Source organism: Arvicanthis niloticus, chromosome X (assembly GCF_011762505.2).
Source record: "Arvicanthis niloticus isolate mArvNil1 chromosome X, mArvNil1.pat.X, whole genome shotgun sequence".
Taxonomy (NCBI): domain Eukaryota; kingdom Metazoa; phylum Chordata; class Mammalia; order Rodentia; family Muridae; genus Arvicanthis; species Arvicanthis niloticus.
This window is the reverse complement of record NC_047679.1, coordinates 59,933,624-59,952,977: the sequence shown is the minus strand read 5'-3', so window position 1 is coordinate 59,952,977 and position 19,354 is coordinate 59,933,624. Positions and strand designations below refer to the sequence as shown.

The 19,354-nt window shown below is 35.9% G+C and overlaps 1 protein-coding gene across 2 annotated transcripts; it reads right to left on the bottom strand.

Moving 5' to 3' along the window:
• Positions 1 to 2,170: 2,170 nt before the first annotated feature.
• P2ry10 (P2Y receptor family member 10) lies at positions 2,171 to 18,809 on the bottom strand. 2 transcript variants are annotated; one of them, XM_076918328.1, is made up of 3 exons: positions 18,758 to 18,809; positions 17,000 to 17,096; positions 2,171 to 6,359 (listed from the first exon to the last, which is right to left on the bottom strand). In XM_076918328.1, exon 3 carries the CDS (start codon positions 6,308 to 6,310, stop codon positions 5,324 to 5,326), a length of 987 nt encoding a protein of 328 aa, XP_076774443.1. In that variant the 5' UTR covers positions 6,311 to 6,359; positions 17,000 to 17,096; positions 18,758 to 18,809; the 3' UTR covers positions 2,171 to 5,323. The 2 variants fall into 2 exon arrangements, with proteins under 2 accessions (XP_076774443.1, XP_034341691.1); XM_034485800.2 differs by lacking the exon at positions 18,758 to 18,809 and having other exon boundaries at positions 17,000 to 17,201.
• Between the last annotated feature and the right edge of the window lie 545 nt (positions 18,810 to 19,354).

Genomic DNA, 19,354 nt, shown 5'->3' with positions numbered 1-19,354 from the left:
TGGGACCCCCATGGGGCCCAGTGAACACAGGACCTATTTGCCCTACTGGAGACACATCATCCTTACAGTCTACAACTGAACCCGGGGGCAGATAAGATGCACCAATCCCCCTCTCACTACCCCCTGCCCACACCCAGAGACAGCTCAACTCCCAGGAGGTTTGACATAACCATCCTCTCAGAGACAGCCTGAGTCATAACCAGGCTCACAGAATAGATAAGATCCAGTCAGAGAGAGCAAGGTCATTTAACACCAGAGATGACCAGATGGCTAGAGGCAGGAGCAAGTGAGAGAACATAAGCAACAGAAACCAATGCCACTTGCTAGCATCAGAACCCAGTTCTCCTATCCTGCAAGACCCGGATATCCTAACACACTTAAAATGCAAGATTCCGACCTAAAATTTTAAAACATGTAGATGATAGAGGACCTTTAGGAGGACACAAATAACTTCTTTAAAGAAGTGCAGGAGAACACAGGTAAATATGTAGAAGCTCTTAAAGGGGAAACATAAATCCCTTAACAAAATACAGGAAAACACAATCAAACAGGTGAAAGATTGAACAAAACCATTCAGGATCTAAAAATGGAAATAGAGACTAAGAAATCACAAAGAAAGGCACCCCTGGAGATAGAAAACCTAGAAAAGAGATCAGGAGCTACAGATGCAAGCATCACTAACAGAATACAAGAGACAGAAGAATCTCATGCATAGAAGATACCTTAGAAAATATTGACCCAACACTCAAAGAAAATACAAAGTGCAAAAAGCTCCTAACCCAAAACATCCAGGAAATTCAGGTCACAGTGAAAAGACCAAACCTAAGAATAATAAGTATAGAAGAAAGTGAATATTACCAATTCAAAGGGTCAAGAAATAACTTCAATTAAACTACTACTCTCTACTCAATTATAACTTGGTCAGGGAAGAAATAAAGAAATTAAAGACTTCCTAGAATTTAACAAAAATGAAGGCACAGCATACTCAAACTTATGAGGCATAATCATGGGAGACAGAGGGAGGGAGGAAGCTGGGTGGAAAGGGAAGGGGGAGGTAAAAGGGGGATACAGGACTAGGTATGGGAAGAGACAGAAATCCAGAGTGCCAGGAGAATGAATAAGAATAGGTAGCAGTGGGGTGTGGGGAATTTGGGCAACCACTAGAAAGCCCCAGATGCCAAGGATGCAAAAGGCTCTCTGGACCCAATGGGGATAACATTAGATGAAATATCCAATAGCAGGGAGATAGAATCTGAAGAGACTTTCTCCAGTAGATAAACATGGCTCCCAGTGGAGGGATAGGGCCACCCAGCCATCTCAAAAATTTTAACCCAGAATTGTCCCTGTATAAAGGAAATTCAGGGACAAAAATGGAGCAGAGACTGAAGGAAAGGCCATCCAGAGACTGCTCTACTCTGCTATCCATTCCATCTGCAGACACTAAACCCAGTCACTATTGCTGATGCCAAGATGTGCTTGCAGACAGGAGCCTGGTATGGCTGTCCTCTGAGAGGCTCTGCCAGCAGCGGACTAAGACAGATGCCAATACTCACAGCCAACCATTGAACTGAGCCTGGGAAGAGATAGGGGCAGGACTGAAGGAGCTATAAAGAATTGCAACCCCATAAGAACAACAGTATCAACTAATTGGACCCTTCAGAGCTCTCAGTGACTAAATCACCAACCAGAGTATACATGGGCTGGTCCATGGTTCCAGCTACATATGAACCTGCATCATTGGGAAGGGAGGCGCTTGGTCCTGTAGATGCTTAATACCCCAGAGAAGGGAGGTACTAGATAGGTGAGGCAGGAGTGGGTACGTGAGTAAGAGAGCACCCTCTCAAAGGCAAAGGGGAGGGGAAGGAGTTTAGAGGCTCTAGGAGGGGAGACAGGGTAGGAGGATAACATTTGAAATGTAAACAAATAAAATTATTAATAAAAATATTTTTGAAAAGATAAGTATCACTTTTAAAATAATAAAAAAAATTGCCAGGCATGACAGACACCTTTTATCCCAGTGGTTATAATGCAGAAACAGGTGGATCTCTGTGAGTTAAAGGCCATCCTAGTGTATATAGTGAAAGCCTGCAAGTTCCAGAGCAGCCAGAGATACATAGTGAAATTCTGCCTTCAAAGACAAATAAACATTTTCTATAAAATTTATTCAGCTATAATAAGGTATATTTTAGAAGTACATTGATTAGGGAGGTCACCTCTAAACTTCAAATTCCAGAATTGAAAATCATAGCCCTATAAGTTATTAAATATATATTCTTCCTGTGAGATGCCATTGATGCTTTTTTTTTCAGTTAGAATACAAAAAAGTGGGTTTCATTGTGCCTAGAAGCATAGGCTATAACTTAAGTATAAGATTGTCTTTTTGACTTCTTCCAGTCTGAAAAGTGGGGGGTCATTATGGTACATACATGATGGTATTATAAATAATAAGTGTAATAATCTATATAAAACTCCTCATGTTGTATACTGAGTAAATGATCACTATTTCTTTTGTATCTCTCTGATTATTCAAACATACATGTGTGACATTGCCTTGAGAAACTATGCCTCAGAATGAATGAGTAAACAAGAATATATATTTACCCCACAGTTTGTCTTTCGATCATTGTTTATACTTCCACAATTTTCATGCTCAGCCTTGTGTCAGTCTACCACCTAACACTGCATGTGCAATGCCTGGCATTTGAGGTCCTCTCATTCTAAACCTTTAACTTAATCACCTTATTAATTGCTTCTTTCTAAATTTCTAGCCAACTATGATGTTGATTGCTAGTTACTGTTTCCATCATTAGGATAGGCGGACATTGACAAAAACGTTCTCAAATAGTGGATTGAAACATATATTTCCATGCTTTTCCAGCATTTACTACTTTATAAAAAAGAGTAAACAACACTTTAAAAAATAAAATACATTTCTCCTAAAGAAAACTAAACTGCATATCTAATCATGCAGAATCTGCATTTAAATATATATAAATTGTTATGAGTTATGATATTTGTAGTTTTTTATAAACTATCAGAAGTACTCAGTGTTCTAGGATTCTATATGATCTGTAAGTAGACTTTAACAGTTCTTTTACAAATAGTTTGGGATACTGTAGGGCAGTTGCATTTAGAATTGAGGTTTTTAAAAGCCAATATAAGGCTGTATCATTAGCTGTTCCCTTCTTCTGACCTCATATCTCTGTGATAAACATAATCAAGGCAATGATAGTACTATCAAATGTAATGCCTTAAAATAATTTTGCTAGTTGCATTTTACTTAAATATAGAAAGTTAAATTGAAGAATTACTAGCTGTAACCATCTTCTTTTGCATTTCAGAATCCTCGCATAAAATAATCTCATCGTTTCAATCATCAGTTTCCTCCTTGGATTATGTAATGTTTCCCAGCCTTTGAAGTCCAAAACCAATCATTGCTTGCTTAGATATTATCATTTTTTTTTCTGTGACCACATTAGAAATTCACAGCTGTAAAAAGTCCAAATATTCCTTTTAAATGCGGGCCAAATTTAATTTACATGCTATTCAGTGAACTGCAGAAAGCACTACTTTTCTTCCAAACACTTGCTAGAAGACATATAAAGGGCTAACGGTGACAGCTGATTTTTCTTTCTCTACAAAAATATAGAAGAATCCAAGTGAATATTTTTTAAAATCCTTCTCTTAAGAATTATACACTCTGTACAATGATTGTGATGTTACCATTAATTCCAAACACACTGAGAACTTTCTAAAGCAGTGTTTATATATTCAAGTTGATAAATCATGCATAGTTTCAATTTAAAAAAAAACACTTTATTACATTATAGTTACAGAACTATCTCATGTCCCAAAACCAAGAAATGTTCTTTTTAATTCCTCCTTTTGGTGGTCCCTTCCTCTTCCTTAGTCTACACAAATGCATGTTCTAAGGACTACCACTTCCTTTTCTTGCCTACACACAAAATGTCTACACTCTGTTAATTTTAGACTTAAAATACCAGTGAATTGTCAACCTGAGAAGCTGAGGGGTCTGTTGTATTTGTATCAACTATATGAATACTTAAAATAGTATCTGAAACTTTCCTGAAATGATAAATTCACATATTTTCCTCATATTTATTCACAATGTGATAATACATCTGTTTCTAGTGCAATTGTATGAGTTATGATATCTGAAAACCCCTGAGATTTTATTTAGTGACAGATAGTAATGTGTAAAAAAAAAATTTAAAGGAAAATTCTTAAAAGGAAACCTACATTTTCTAAAATGTAGCTCAGTTTCATAGTTTTCCATTTATGGGCTTTGCATGGCTTATATTAAGCTATAAAATGGACTTTGAAATAATGAACTACTGGGATTCTTCTCATCATGACTATACAGATGATTACTCTAATAGGACAATATCTTTATCACAGAAGACTCTATCCAGAATCATGCTAATCCCCAACCTATGGATTTTTCGATGAGCCCAAGAAAATTGTGTTAAAATGATCTATATTTTCTATGCTTATCTTCAGTTTATGTCTTCAGCATTCAATTCAAACTTAGTACTGACCTAATAAGTATAAAATATAAGCAGAGGGAATAGTATAAGCATATGCCTTGTATACTTAACATTTAATCCTGAGGCAAGTTGTTTAACCTCTCGGCTGTTACATTTATTCATTTCTATTTGCAATTTCCACGTTTATTGTCGCTTGTATTGGAAAAGATGAGATGTTCTTTGTAATAATATATAGCAAACTGCCAACCTAGAAAACTATAGACATCTATAAACATCCAAGGAGTGGATTTTCATGCCCTTCATTCAGTAGCAAGAGTGCAATGCTAAAATTCATTCACACATTGTTTTAACTTTGGTATCATATTGTCTGTGTTTTATATTTTAGAAAAACTTGAATCTTTACTTCATTCAGAAATAAAATTATTCCATGGAAGACATTTACTTTTCTGTAGAGATTAATATACATCTTGTATCTCAGTATTATTCTATTTACAGAAGACAAATTTAAATACATACATTCAAAAATATTTAGATGAAAACATCTGTTAAAAACTTTAACTTTATCTGGGACTTATGACTAATATAATGCCATAAATTTTAAATTGGAAGCACATGGATACCATCTTTCTCTATACTCCCACATTTTTTCACATTATGCCTCCATCATCTGTGGAGACCACAACCATCACACAATAAAATTTATTTCTGCTATTTCCAAGATTCAATTAAAGAAATTTTTTGCCTGGCAATTCCTGACTTTAAAATAGGCCACAGAACATTAGGTAAAGAGAATCTAACTGAAGAATTATCTCATTTTAGCTAACCATTGATGAACCACTCTCCCTGCTCATGAGACGAGAACGGATAACAGAGCTACCATGGCGAGACAGTTGGTCACGAAACTCTGAAGCCATGAAATAATAAAGAATTGGGTCCAAAAGACAACAGAGACTTGCAAGGCACAGGGAAAATGGATGGAAATACAGGGTACTTTTCACAATGGGACAACTGGTAATGATGCTTTCCTTCACCATGGTGTAAAAGATGAAGTTAATGTGATAAGGAGTGAAGCAGATAACGAAGACTGCAGCACACATGAAAACCATCCTTAATGCTTTTTTTCTTTCACCTACTCCTTGAAAAGCAATCGGTGGGTGTTTCAAGGATATGGTTGTTTTCCAGGTACAACAGGCAATGGTGATAACTGGAATCACAAATCCAGCAAGCTCAGCAATTGTAACCATGGTTACCAGAACCATTGCATCCATCTGTTTGTACCCAAGATCAGCAAAGCAAGATTCTGTGTTATTGGCTAAGCCAGCACTTCTCAGGATGGGAAATGGCAAACAGGCAGTCCCTACAACAATCCAGATGACAGCACTGATTCCCACGTCGTACCTACGCTTCCAGTTTCTAGCTCTGAATGGCTTGAGGAGAAAGAGGCACCTCTGAAGGCTAATGAAGGTCAAGAAAAAAATGCTGGCATACATGTTGAGATATTTCAGATAGAAGCAAAGCAGGCAAAGGGCCCTCTGGAACGGCCAGTGACGATTGATATAATAGTAAATCCGAAGAGGTAAGGACAGGACATGAGCAAGGTCTGCCACTGAGAGGTTGATCATGAAGATGATGGCCTTGTTCTTCTTGCTGATGAAGCGGCACAGAACCCACAGGGCTGCACTGTTAGCCAGGAGACCCGGAATGAATATGAAGATGTAGGTGGTTGCATACAAAGAATACTGAAATGTCAAATAAGTGACATTGCAATTACTCTCAGCAGTGCTGGTACTATTGCTGCCCATCTTGAATATCTCAGTATGTTCATCAAGAAAAACTGTGGAATTATGGCTTCTGCAAAAAAACACACACACAAAGTTAAAAAGCACAATGGTTAACTAATACTTTAGTGAATATCTCAGGCTCTCTTTTATACTGAGATATAGAATATTCCATTTAGAGATAACACATAGATTAATAAAAAAGTGGCTCAAAGAAGATGCATTTCTGACCCAACATTGTACAGTAAATCAGTTAAGAAATGGTGGAAATGTGCCCTGACATATTTCTTATACTCTTCTTATCATATCAAAGACATTGTGGCATTTAAATATATTCCTCAAACTCCCTTCTCCAGCATTAGAAACTGTCTTGAGTTTGCACCTGGCTAACTTGGGGAATGTGGGAATATGACCTTTTCATTATTTTATCATAATAGCTCACTACTTGAGTCCTCTTGAAGTTGGTCTATCTCCCTGTGCTTGTGTTCCATTATCAACTTACATGAAATATTTCAATAATATGTAATTTCACGTACTGAACTATGAATATTTTCTTCTTGTAATTTTGGAAGTATAGTGCTCAGGTCTCCCTCTCTGAAGAATCCTACACCATTATATACATTAGTCTGTATACATATAAATATAAAATTTAAATGAAAATTTAAATTCCAGCCTGATAATTCTCCCCCCAGGTGACATATACTATCTATCAAAAGCCAATGCCAGGTATGAGAAGCATTTTTTTGATTTTTTGTTTTTTGAGGCTTTTTTTTTTGAGATGATGCTTAGGGATAGTCAAGAGACTCTCAAAACATTATAGGCTAATTGCTGTTTCCCTTGCTTAACAGAGGTAGGAGGTAAGTCTATATTTCTGAAGACACTAAACACTTTGGACACAACACCCAGAGAACATGAGTTGTATCTGAGCTGTATCTGAAAGCTCCTCCATCAAAACTAGCATTCATGGTACCAGAAGGCACCACACAAGCTTCCAAAGAAAGAGAGCAACTGATAGATATGATACTTATGAATAACATTAACAACCAACATGACATAATAATCCCAAAGGTACAGTAAATATTGGCATGCATACCTTGGTATTAATTTGGATGTAAGACCTACTCACTCAATAGGAGGGAAATCGTATCTGGTGCTGGAAACTAGTCAACTACTCCAGGATAGTGAAGCCATGAATTGTGGAGAAGAAACTACAGCTGACCACTCACTACACCACTATCATATCTAACATTTTAAATATTTGTCCTGCTACAGATAAGTGTATCCCTCACCCCTCATCAAGGACAACTCACTTTGCAATAAAGAGACCATTGAAGAAAACCACAACCAGAAAAAAAAATACAGAGTTGTGAACCCCAACTTCAGTACAACTCTTTCATCTTAAGGCTCAGGGATCACTGAGAAAGAGGGAGTAGGCAGACTGTAAGAGTCATAGGAACAGAAAGTTTGCTGTAAGACTGTTTTTAGAAACATCAAAGAATTTTTACCCATGAAGTCTTATCAACATCATTGCCTAAACATGAGCAGAATTGGGACAGCACCTCTAATGTGGAAGGGGAAAATTCATGAGGCCATAACCCTTCATAATTCTAGATGATTCCCCCCCCCCAAAAAAAAACTACTAGCAGTAATGAGCAGAGAAATAAGTTTTTTCTAGGAAGGACAGACTAATTGGTTATCCAATATCAAATGGTTAGTCCTGAAAACATATATATACAATTTTCATTATATGGACTGAGCAGGTTATATTTATGTATTTAAAAGCACACAACCTCAACAACAATATCAAAAAGAGCATGAATTTTTAGAGAAAGTAAGGTGAATACATTAAAGGGATTGGAGGAAGGAAAGGGAAAAGGGAAAATTATATAATTATAATCTCAAAAAATATTTAACATTTTTTAAAAGAATCCTATATTGGCACAATGTCAGCAGAGGACACATTATCTAATAGTCATGGTGAACATTGCCCTAATACCAGTAAAACAGGCTATCCAAACTACTTTTTGAGAACAACTTAAAATTGAATTTTGAATGAATATTAAAGTAATCATTATAAGAACAAAACTTTAGACATTTTATATCATATGATGATTCATTGTTGTTTTAGTTATGTGTTATGTTAAGGTGTAGAAAACAAAGTAATCTGTAGGGCTTCTCAAGTTCTGCACAGAATTGTAGATGTTACCTGCAGAAGACAATGGGAAGTAGCAACAGATTTATTATCTTATTTTAACTACCTTATAAAATCTTAGATTAGGAAGGATCTTTGAAAATCAACGATTAAGCCTATACATAATACAGGAAAAAGAAGCTAGTACTAAAGAGAAATTGATAAATTAAAGATCTGAGAATTCAAGTGGGAGGTGTTTTAATCTCTACAGATATTCCTCTCAATCTTCATTTCCCTCCCCACAACAAATTACATAAGCATCCCTTTTATCAGATTGCAAAGATGATTATTTTATTCAAAGTTTCAAGGGGAAGAAAAAAAGAAATAAAAAGGTAAGAAGAAAGGAAGAAAGGAAGGAAGGAAGGGAGGAAGGGAGGAAGGGAGGAAGGGAGGAAGGGAGGAAGGGAGGAAGGAAGGAAGGAAGGAAGGAAGGAAGGAAGGAAGGAAGGAAGAAAAGAAGGAATGAAGAAAGGAAGGAAGGGAAAAAGGAAGGTAGAAAGAAAGGAAGGAAGCCCGGAAGTTGTTTCTGATAGGAACTGGATTCTTACATTTTTACTTTTATTCTGTTACCTGTTGCGTATATTTACTACAATGGAGTATTGTAGTTTTAAGTTCTCTTTCTTTGTGGACTAATGGTATCTGATACCATTTTCAGCCCCATTGTCATACACAGAGATGGAATAACATAACAGAACCCCAAGTGACAATTTCACAGAAAGAAAAGAACCTAAGTACTTTCACTTTGCCTACTCTTCTCTTTCATATGTAAATATACTTGACCTATCATTGGTGATATGTCATAAACAGTAATGTAGTCATCCTGTTTGTTTATGGAGGACTTCAAATAGAGTGGTACTCAAAGGTAAAAGGGAGAAAATCATATTTTAACCATGAAGATTGTAGACCAGGATCAGCAAAAAAAAAGTATCCACATGTGTTATATAATTTACTAGTATAAATTATTATTATTATTATTATTATTATTAAAAATATAATAATTGACATATATTATTTTTATTATATAACAGATGGAGAGACTGATGTTTAGAGAGATTTAGTGAACTTGGAGGTTGACTTAATCAGTGTTCTACTGTAAAGAGACACCATTACTAAGGCCACTCTTGTTAAAAATTCATTTAATAGGAAGCTTGATTACAACTTTAGAGAGTTGGTACATGCTCATCATAGTGAGAAATAAACAAACATGTAACTGAAGCAGTAGCTGAGAGCCTTATATCCTGATCTATAGGCAGCAGGCAGAGAGTGAGAGAGACAGAGACAGAAAGACAGAGGGACAGAGACAGAGAGACAACAACAGAGACAGAGACAGAGACAGACACAGACAGACACAGACACAGACACAGACACAGACACAGACACAGATACAGATACTAAGCCTGCCATGGGCTTTTGAAATCTTAGTGCTCAATCCCAGTGACATACCCCCTTCAACAAGGTCATACCTACTTCAACAAGGCCATACCTCCTCATTCTTCTCAAAACCTTCCAGTCTTGGTCACTAAGTGGGTGTCATTCAAACCACCACAGTGGGAAAAAAAAAAAAAAAAAGCATACTCTTTTGTAGGGTTGTTCCAAGTCTTAAGGAACTTTGTCTCTTGACTCCCTGGAACTAGATGTGACTTTAAAATGTAGATAGCTTATCCACCATTTTCACAGATTCAAAAGGAAATTCCCCTCGTTGGTTCATATGTCAAATTCTATGTCCCCAGCTTGTAGTGCTCTGAAAATGTTAGGAGGCAAAGCCTGACTAAATGATGTTAGTCACTGATGATGAGCTCTGTCTCTGTTTTCTATCCACCATGGTGAAAGCTCTCTGCCTTGTTGAACTGAGTAAAAATGAATCCTTCCAAACAACCATGCTAATTTCGATGCTGGCATTACTTCTGTTGTCACTTGTTGTTACCTATGCAGAGGTTTCCAGAGAGCAAAGGGAGCAGCCAGCACACTACAGTTTCAAGAACTAAGAACACCTCAAGCCCAATAGAATCCCACTTCCACTTTTATACTTAACGAACATATGGGTATTTGCTGGGTTTTGGTTTTTTGTTTGTTTGTTTTACCAGTCCAGACAGTTTCACTTGTTAACAGAGCATCACACCCCAGAGTTAAATAGCAGAGCTCAGTTTGGTCAAAAGAGAAAGCATAAGGCCAGTTGCACCTTTTTTTTATTATGGGTTTGTGTGCCTCTGAATCTGTCACATATACAACTCAGAAATTCACAATTAGTCACAAATTTAGATTCTCATGACCTGGTTACCAAAACTCTTCTCTAAACAGAACAAACAGAAAAGGAAATAGTAAGAGGTTTCCCTCATCTCCTTAGTAAAAATTAAGTATAAAATCCCCTGCCGGGGAGAGATGGGGAATTTATTCTTGGTTCAACAGAAATGTAACACATTGGAACAGGAACACCTCGCCTTCTCTGAAGAATTTGTGTCATTCTGAAATTTAAGAAATAAAAGCAGTCTACAAATCTACTAAGACAAAAGTATCCAGGGTGCCCCTCATTCTCTCTGGTTTTTGGTACTGTTCTCTAGCACTGCCACTCTAGCCGCATTTCTCCTTTTCCCTTGCTCTCTCAATCTCAGGGTAGCTTCCCCTACTTACATTACCAACATTGCTCTCCTTTAACCTAGACATATTTTTGGTTCCTGTCTCATGAAGAGATGTGAAATTCGTGATTCATTCCTGAGTGTGTGCTTCCCTTTTCTGCACCTGTTGATCCCTCTATTCAGAATGGCCTCATTCCATGTCTTTATACATCTAGCTACTCTCAGTCTTGGTTTGGAGGTCAGAGAAGCTTTACTGTTTGAGCTTTCATGTGAATTCTATTTATCATTACAAGTTCTTTTTTCTTAATCTTTGTAGCATCAGCACTTAATCCTTTGCTCACCACGCTGTTCATCCTGTTATTAACTTCATTGGTGCCATAAAAGAGTGTTTTATCCATCACCATGTGGCTATTAAGTATTCAAAGAAATTTTGTCTGTAAGTGGTTCAAAGCTCTAAACTCAAAGCATTTTGCAAAAGTCTTGAGGTTATGAGGTTATCAACTAGTCCACTTTAGTTACCTGCTGCTTCCCTAAAAAAAATAAAAAATGGGTTTTCTCATTTGGATTATTAGACTCTCCTGAGTGTACCCTTTACTGCTTAGGAAAGTCAGGCCTGTAGAGGCTTAAAAAAACAGTCCTTGAAATAAGATTCTCATGGCTTTTTATTCTTTAAAAAATATTTGTTGAACATTATAAAAGTATCACAGATATGTATACTTGCTTCATTTTACTAGCAAATGTTTTCTTATCTGCTTTGGGGACTCAGAATGGCAATATAAACACTCAATCTGTACATCTCGAAGCTCTTTACACCTAGAAAGCAAGTTCAAAAGGGAAATGACTCTGTGTATTTATTTACCTTTCCACACCCCCCACCCCATGGACTTTTGAAGCAGAATCCAGTCCTATGGGTCCTGGGGTAAATTTTGTGGAAAACACCAAGTCTTCACAAATATTTTTCCTCTGAAGCTCACTAGAGGAATCTTTTAGAGAAATAATTGAAGAAATCTCTAAAATATCTATAAAAATCACCATATCATATGAATTGAGGTGAAGAGTATGGGTGATAAGAAATCTTTATACCTGTAAGGTAAATAGAACAGATACCATAGATTTTGGTAACAAAACAATGGATTCAAGAAAAAAATTAGGGTCTTGATAAATGGCCACAAGATTATTTTATATTAGTACTCAAATCAATAGTCTGGTAAGTTGGCCTCTTACTGGTCTTTGTGCCATGTTCTCCTGCTTCTATAAAATTCTAGGATATACAGGATCTCAACTGAGTGAAGATGGTAGTTGAGTTGAGATGTTTCTACTCTCTAGTTGGTCTCTATAGAAACAGAGATAGGGATGAAAATTAAGGCGGTGTCTGGGAACAAATAAAGTCAAGCCTTGTTTGCCTGAAATGTTGACTATTCTATTTATACTATAGAATTCTTTCAAAATTGTAGTTGCACCTTTTCTTCCACAGCATGCCAATATGAACTAATTGTTATTAATTGTTATTAATGATATTCATCTGGGACTTAATTAGTAATTTAATCTAGAGAACAGATATTTTTATGTTTATATGATATATGCTAACTGCTGAGGATAGGTGAGTTGAATAACAAATTCTGGAGAAGAATTTACTTGCCTGATATTTTCAAGAAGTTTGCATCAGTGGACTGAAGAGATGGCTGAACAGTTAAGAGCACTTGTTCTTACAGATATCCTAAGTTTGACTCTCAGTACACACATGTAAGCTAACAAGCATACATTACTTCAGTTCCAGGAGATCTAATGCCCTCTTCTGACCTGCACATGTACATGTGCATGTGGTGTGCATATAAACAGGCACATAAAATTTAAAATAATAATAATAAGTCTTTTAAAAAGAACTTTGTAGTCATATGTGAGAGAACATAAGAGTGATTCATGATCATATACTTTTAAAAACATGCCATGAAAGATGCACTAAAGAAATAAAATATTATGAAATTTACCTCTTTCTTATGCTGGTGCTTTTGATATTTGTTCTCTCTGTCAAGATTCACCAATTTCTATCTTTTCCATGGACATTTCTTTCTAACATCAACACTAAACTTGACTCAAAATGTACCATGGTAACTGATCCAAGACATATCATTCATATATATATATATATATATATATATATATATATATATATATATGAGTATATATATATATATATATATATATATATATATATATATATACTCATATATATACTCTCCATGATAAAATCCTTTCTCTCAGAGGTCAATCATTCCCTCCTGTCTCAGGGGCCCACTTCAGCCCTTATTTTTCTCCAGCACTGAGGAACTGTACTTTGGCTTTTCTCTTCTTCCAACTCTTACTGTATTTGCAGATTTCACTATGAAAATGTACTCCTTTTATAGAAAGATTGTATATCTTAGAACAGTATATATAATTCATCCATATTGAACAAAGGTCTAGACAGGGAGTAGGAACTTTTGCAAGCAAGAGTATATAGTGCAGGCATATGTTAAAAACATTTAAGAATGTCTGTCACATGAGCTACTTTCCCAGTCAAAAACCATAATCTTTCACTTTCCTTCTCTTGAGATAAATGAGATTAAACTTCAAGAAATTAGTACACATAAGAAATTAAAAGCCCATAGGGGTTTTCTAAGGGGGGGAATGGGGAAAGGGGATGGCATCTGAAGTGTAAATAAAATATAAAATAAAACATGAAAAAAAGAAATTAAAAGCCTATAATTCCAGTTTTCTATTTCTAGCAGGAATCTTATAAGCTTAAGTAGGATCCCATCATTTAGCACTATAGTTTTGTAAAAATAAGTTTTGCTTCAAAATTTGTGCTCTTAAGTGTTTATATCAGGCTCTTTAGTCTAATTCACTAATGCTGAGGCCAAGATTTTAAGAGGTACCAAAATTAAGCTCCCCTCCCTAATATTCAGTTTTCACAAAGAGACAACTCAAGCATATCTATATAATTATGATATGAGATTTGTCTTTAACTCATAGTAAAATAGTAAATCCAAGTCTCTGTGTTTCCTATAAGTTACCCAATGCTATTCTTATGTATATCAATATTTTTGTAGGAATTAGGAGTTTTATTATTATACCTTTAACAGATCGGGAAATTGACTCTCAGCAGGATTAATTTTATTTTCACAAGTCTGAGAAGTATTGCAATTTGATTTGTAATAAGATGTCTTCACAGAACTAGAAAAACCTGAAACTCTCCTTTCTAAACAAGTTTTTTCATGGAAGAAAAATATTCTCAGATGCCATTTATATGGAATATATTCTCCTTAACAATAAAGACACTGCACTTCTTGGATGTAGTTCTAGCACTTTTATCTATATTCTCTACACATATAAGACAAATGACTGCCCACCAGGTCTCAGGGTAGTCCCACCAGGTGTCTTATCAAAATCAAGGATTTTTTCATGAAGTTCTGCATATGGGCTCAAATTGCAGTAGATTGCAGATAGAAAATTTTGTACATTTAAATTTTGGCTTTGATAGAAGGATTGTTGAGTTGAGCAAGACTTGTAGGATAGGGAAAACTGAAAACAGAAGAATATTTTTTAAAAATACTACACTTGGATCAAAAAGACTATGATTCTACTAGTCAAATACCAATTCTCTACATTGTTGTAATAAGCCCATTTTTAATTTCTATATTATTAAAATATGGCAATTGAACTCAATGGTCTTTATCTCTGTTCTAGCTCTAACTTACCTTGTCTATTATGGTCACTACCCCTAACACTACTGCCTTTGCCAGATCCTGATGCAGCCACTACCCCTGATAAGCAAATATACTTAGAGCATTATAGACATGTGTATGTAATGATCAAAAAATCATTGTAGAATGATGATTACAAATGATAGTATTAGTGAATCATTTCATTGAAACTTGAGGATACTAGCACTCAAATAAGTAATCGCATTTTTTCAAAACTATTAAGCAATGGACTCAGTATGGAAAGTCAGTTCTGGGATTAAGCTCTATTCATTCCCTAAGTATGAGCTCCATGGCTCTTCACCCTCTCAGCTCTCCTTCTCTCTTTAACCTCTTGTCATTAAGAAACCAAAACAACTTAGCAAACATATATATCATAACTACTTCTATTTTCCTTGATAGTAGGGGTAGCCTGTGGACTTGTTGTCTTATAAAAATTGAAAAAGAGATAGAACTAGAGATGTGGAAAAAAACAAAATCACTATTTTAATAAAAATGCTGAAAGTACACATGTCCACATTCTTCTTGGTGTCAACATACACTATAGTTACAAAGTACCAATGCAATGGGTAGATTGTTCTTAGTCCAGGATTTGGTTCCTTACAACATCAACCTTACATTAATTTTTTTTTGTTTCTTGAAGAAACCAATGGCTTTAAAATCCTGATCTGAACATCAAGTAAACTTTTGGGATAATTTAATTAAAATACACAGTAGAACTCCCTACCCAACCATTGCCCTGATTATGAAAAATTGACCGTACTGTGGTTTCACAGCAAACATCTCTGTGTTCTTTGTTAGAACCATGGCACAGGCTTCATAGGATGCCACATCACTTATTTCAAATACAGCCACCAAGTACCACCCCCAGTGTTCCCCCAAAACTGTGCTCATTCACGTGGAGTTCTTTGTTTCTCCACTACTTTGATTTAGTAGCCCATAGAGTTCAAACTGAACAACTTTCTCAATTAGGCCCTAAAAAGAACTATGTTAGGCCAAAAAAGGAAATGGATTCAGCAAGAAACATTATAAAAAGCAACTGTCCTAAATTTATGGCCTGATAATCAGTATAGTTTAGACAATTAGAAACCCTATATATATTTGCATATCCATGTACCCTGTATTTTAGTTTTGCATAAGTTCTCTAATTAGTAAATATAATGACTCTCTCTATCTATTTAAATAAACAAACAGAAAATATCCCCACTTGAAGAATTCTACAAATCAAGACTCTCTTCTCCTGAAAAGTAGGACAAAGTCAGCATTATTGTATGTGGACTAATTCTGGAATTATCCAAGCACACTCTCTACCATTACAAACTCCCTAGAGAAGCTGGCTTTTGACTCACTACTGCTAGTTCCACTCTAAAGTGCATTCACTGAAAAGATAAGTGTCTCACATTTGGACTCTGCTATCTTGAAATATTGAAGTTAGAACAACAATGACTGTTAAAAAAAATCAAGGAATACCTCTGAACAAACTCTGATAATCAAAATGGTCATAGGTATTTTTATATGATTTCTGAAAGACACAGCCTTCGATAAGAGAAAATGAACATGTGTTCTAAGACTCAGATTCTAGCTGTAATTTTTGTCACTCATTACCTGACTGTTCTTAAGTGGTTTCATCTCACTGACTCAGATAATTTGACTGTATCATAAGGGATTTTTATCTATATAGACCTTTTAGCTCCAAAGTACATCATCGGACATTCTTCCTTTATGCTAGAGAAAAATACTATTTGTCTCAGTATCTCTGTAAGCTAGGCTTACCATTAAGAGCTTAAACCTAATTTTTTGTATGCAACTAGATAAATTATACACAACACAACTTCAAATCCTGTTTTATTGGATAATATGTCGAATTGTCCCAAATGAGACTAAATACAACCCTGTACTTACCTTTTGTGGCATCCACTATTCCTTGTCAACTCTACAGAAAAAGCCCCTTTAGCAAGCAGTGAGTTATATCACATCCTCCATACTGCTATTGTAACAATGGAGGCTGATCACATTATACTTCACTTTGAACTCTGGCTAGACTCAAAGGTAATCACATTTGTTCCCTCTGTAAGAATCCTGAGACGACAAACCAGAGACCATCTTATTCAAAACACTGCCTTCATATATACCCCTGTCTTGATCTTCCTGTCTCCACCAATCCTCCCAAACAGAACCCCAAAGTTACAGGTGCTGGGCTAGAACTTACCGTGATGCTGAACTGGGATAAGGAAACTTGTATATTTGCAAAGAGATGGGAGTAAAAATGTACAGCTCTGGGCAGCAAGCACATATCCTGCTGATAACTGAAAAAAAAATAGTGTTGAAAGAGGAAGTAGAGCACATTAGTGTCTCACCACAGAAACCTTACTTGCACAGAATGAAGGTAAGTCCCTTGAGCAGATGACGTTAGTCGAGTGTGATTTTTCTTTATTTCATTTGTACTGCGCAAACAGCTAATATATCTTTGCCTTCTTAACTGTTACCCACCTTATTTCCTTCCACCACAACCTGAATGTTTTTCTTACTAAATCCAGTAGGTTTTTGGGTCAAGATAAGACTTCCAAGCCAAATATATTTTTTAAAAAATTTACCTAAGAACTGGAACACTGCTGCTCTTTGAATTCTGGCAGGCAAAAGCTGAAGAAACTTCAAAATACACATCAAAACTAACAGGACTATCTCAGTCTAAACTTTCCACTCAATCTAGATCATCCTCATCTCGATCAGACCACTTCTAGATTCACATTTTAATGTGTACTTAACTTGTTTTGTGCCTTTGCTATACTGAAAACTGTACCAAACTGAGAGCAAAGGCTATGTCTAGATTATTTTTATATTGCAAACAAAGCATTTCTGTAAGTGTTGTTTAAATGAAAAGTGTGCAAGTGGGTGACTAAATAAATTCTCAAAGAATGTACATGTAAATAAATGAAAAGCATGATTGATCACAGATCTTTTTCCAGTGTAATAGGAGTCTTCACAATGATTCTTCACAATGTCTCTGGGATCGTCAAAAATATGCAAGTAAATACCACACACTTAGAAACAACACTTTCAGCTAAGTTTCAGAAAAATTCTGAGAAACAAGGCTTACAAACTAGTATAAACCTCTACAGGCATGTGAAAGAACCACACTTCAAATTTGCAGCCTGCAGCTGCAACGAACTTTCTGGGTAATAACCATAGTAAAGAAGAAAAACATAAATACTTGTGGGTTAAGTCAAAGAGTAGCATTTTGATTCACAGATAAGACTGATGAAAGAAGGAAATGGAAGACCACGTTTTTGTAGGAGGGCAACCTGGAAACTGCAACAGCTCATTTTGCAACGAAAACCATTTTGCATCTTAGAAAACCAGAACCGTTAGAGACCTAGGTGGAGCTAGGCCCAGTACACAGGGATGTCCAATAAAAAGTCACAAGGGTGTTGAGGGATGAAAAAGAAATGGTTTTAGCATTAGAAACTAAGAGCCTGGGTTGATTGATGATAGGACCATGACTTGTGAGGACTGGCAATGAAATAGGGTATTCTTCCTGACTGAACTATGTAATGAAACAAGCTTGACCTTGCAGTCCTCCTCTTAATTCTGATTGCATAGATTTATCCAGCTCCAATCTGTTGTTAATTTAGTTTTTTTGATTTGGCATCCTTACTGAAAAGAAACTAAGCTGACAGGCCAACACACATCTCAGTCCATTTGGCAGTTCTTTTCTGTACTATAAATTATTAAATTGGCGTCCTGATGCAAATCTGTCCCTTGTGAGTATGAGCACTGTGAGCCAGTTTCCTAGGGTATTATCCTTCTCTGAAAAATACATATATACTTTCAGACCTGTTGAACTTTAAGGCCAAAGCCTGGGATAGAAGGATAAAAATACTCTTTCCTCATAAATGACCAGTGTCACCCATACCACATTCATTTCACAGACGTCTTAATGTTGCTAGAAGAAAGATTGACTACTTACCTCACCTCTCTCTTGTATTCAAGTACCCTTGCCTATCCTCATCTCTGATAAGGAGAGAAACAGATCAGAAGTTAGTGACCCAATTCAGGCAAAAACAATTTAATCAGGTAAATATGTAGGTCATCCAGCAGGAATAAATTGGTAGACAAACAAAAAGAGCTAACTTAACAAGCATCCCTAACTAACCAGTTGCTGAGTCCAGTCAGTGGTCTGTGTGTCAATATCCCAGCCATAATAATCTAAATTTAGGGCAGTTGTCCTATCTTACCCATCAACCATCAACCTGGATGCTTCCTTTCTTTATGCTTACTGCATCATATATATTCCCTATACTGGGAAAAGTTTACAATTAGACTTCAAATGTTTTTAGGTACTCTAAAAGTGGCATTCAATAAGTAATAATAGCTATTATTGAGATTATTCATTAACATCTATTTTATTTTTAAGAGAATCTATCTGAAATTAAGATCAGGAAAATCTCAATTTTTCTTAAGCATCCAGCATGATTTAATTATTATGGCTATAGATGTCCCTCGTTTTAAGAGTCTACTAAAAAAAGAGCCAGTTTCAACTCTACTGATAGTGAAAGGGATCTTT